Source organism: Hipposideros armiger, unplaced genomic scaffold, assembly GCF_001890085.2.
Source record: "Hipposideros armiger isolate ML-2016 unplaced genomic scaffold, ASM189008v1 scaffold_1854, whole genome shotgun sequence".
Lineage (NCBI taxonomy): Eukaryota > Metazoa > Chordata > Mammalia > Chiroptera > Hipposideridae > Hipposideros > Hipposideros armiger.
Genome location: NW_017733204.1, coordinates 11606 through 13459, shown reverse-complemented (window position 1 = coordinate 13459; position 1854 = coordinate 11606). Strand labels below are relative to the sequence as shown.

General features: G+C 45.6%; 1 protein-coding gene across 1 annotated transcript; it reads left to right on the top strand.

Moving 5' to 3' along the window:
• The first annotated feature begins 366 nt into the window (after positions 1–366).
• LOC109378297 (olfactory receptor 1L6) lies at positions 367–1398 on the top strand. The gene has a single exon (XM_019634730.1). It carries the CDS (start codon positions 463–465, stop codon positions 1396–1398), a length of 936 nt encoding a protein of 311 aa, XP_019490275.1. The 5' UTR covers positions 367–462.
• Positions 1399–1854: the final 456 nt, after the last annotated feature.

Below are 1854 nucleotides of genomic sequence, written 5' to 3'. Positions count from 1 at the left end.
GTATGAATAGGAAACCATCCTAGTGACAGACCTAATTCACCAAGACCCGCTCCATGAAAGCATCACAACTAAAGGGGGGAAGTGAGACCCAGCAACCTCTTTTCCTGGGACAAATAAAAAAAAAAGAGGCTAAGGAGTTGATAAGGAAACAACCTAAGAAGAAAATTCAAAAGAGATTTGGGAAAAACTTAGAAAAATTAGGCTACTGAGAAGGTCCTAAGAATACACGGGAATCCTTTAGTTTCTCATTTAGGAAGCACCTAGGAATTTTTAACTGTTCCCTTGCTGGATTTTACTACATGTTTCTCTGTGGTTTCTTGACACAAGTGTTCTTTAAAATCATGAGAAACAGTGGTGGACTTTTTTTCTAGGCTGGAGGTTAGGGAAGAAGCTGTCTTGAAAAAATTGCTCTGTTCATCGCTCCCGCTGCTTCTCCAAACCCGGTCCAGGAAGGCAAGAGACATGGACATAAAGAACTACAGCAGCAGCCACTCAGGCTTTCTCCTCCTGGGCCTCTCCTCCAACCCTCAGCTGCAGACACCCCTCTTTGTCATCTTCCTCATCATGTACCTGATCACTATGGTGGGAAATGTACTCATCATCCTGGCCATTCACTCCGACTCCAGGCTCCATACACCCATGTACTTTTTTCTCAGCAACCTATCCTTCACGGATATCTGCTTCACAACAGTCATTGTGCCAAACATGCTGGTGAATTTGCTGTCAGAGGTAAAATATATCTCCTATGCGGGCTGCCTGGTCCAGATGTACTTTTTCATGGCCTTGGGGAACACAGACAGCTACCTGCTGGCCTCTATGGCCATAGACCGGCTGGTTGCCATCTGTGACCCCTTCCATTACGATGTGGTAATGAACCCACGGCGCTGCCTCCTCATGTTGCTGGGTTCTTGCACCATCTCCCACCTGCACTCCATGCTCCGTGTGCTTCTCATGTCCCGCCTCTCTTTCTGTGCTTCCCATGTCATCAAGCACTTTTTTTGTGATACCCAGCCCGTGCTAAAGCTATCCTGCTCTGACACATCCTCCAGCCAGACTGTGATCATGACTGAGACACTGGCTGTCATTGTGACCCCCTTCCTGTGCATTCTCTTCTCCTACCTGCGAATCATTGTCACTGTGCTCAAAATCCCCTCTGTAGCTGGGAAGTGGAAGGCCTTCTCTACCTGTGGCTCCCACCTCACTGTAGTAATTTTGTTCTATGGCAGCATCATCTATGTCTACTTTAGGCCCCTGTCCATGTACTCAGTGGTGAAGGACCGGGTAGCCACACTTACGTACACAGTGGTGACACCCATGCTGAACCCTTTCATCTACAGCCTGAGGAACAAAGACATGCAGAGGGGTTTGAGGAAATTAAGGGACACAATTTGCTCATAGAAAGAACAACAACATGGGATGTCATTACTGGGAGGTGACCTAAGAGATGATGGGTTATTCTCCTTCGTAATTACCTTCACATGGCAGCCATAGAGGTCACGCCAGGTGGTGTTGAAGAGCAGTAAGAACACTGATCTAGAAGCAAGAACATTTGGTTTCTATCAGTCACCTTGACCACATATATGTTCCATCCCAGGTTGGGTCCCACTAGGAATCCAGATTTCAGGAAAACAATGTCTGCCACACATAGAGTGGAATAGAGCTAGCTCCAATAATTCTTCTAGAAGTTTGACATCAGCTAGTTCTCAAAGGATTCTCAAGCTTCATTGGTTTTTACAATAAGAAATTACATGAATTTGGTAGGGAATTGGCTGAGACTCCTTGAGGAATGACCTAAAACTGTCCTTAAGAATGGGTTGAAATTTGAAAAATGAAAGTTCATTAGATGAGGTCATA

Bases quoted from the DNA above. Each gene is read 5' to 3' on its own strand.
- LOC109378297 (XM_019634730.1), top strand. From the start codon at position 463: ATGGACATAAAGAACTACAGCAGCAGCCACTCAGGCTTTCTCCTCCTG.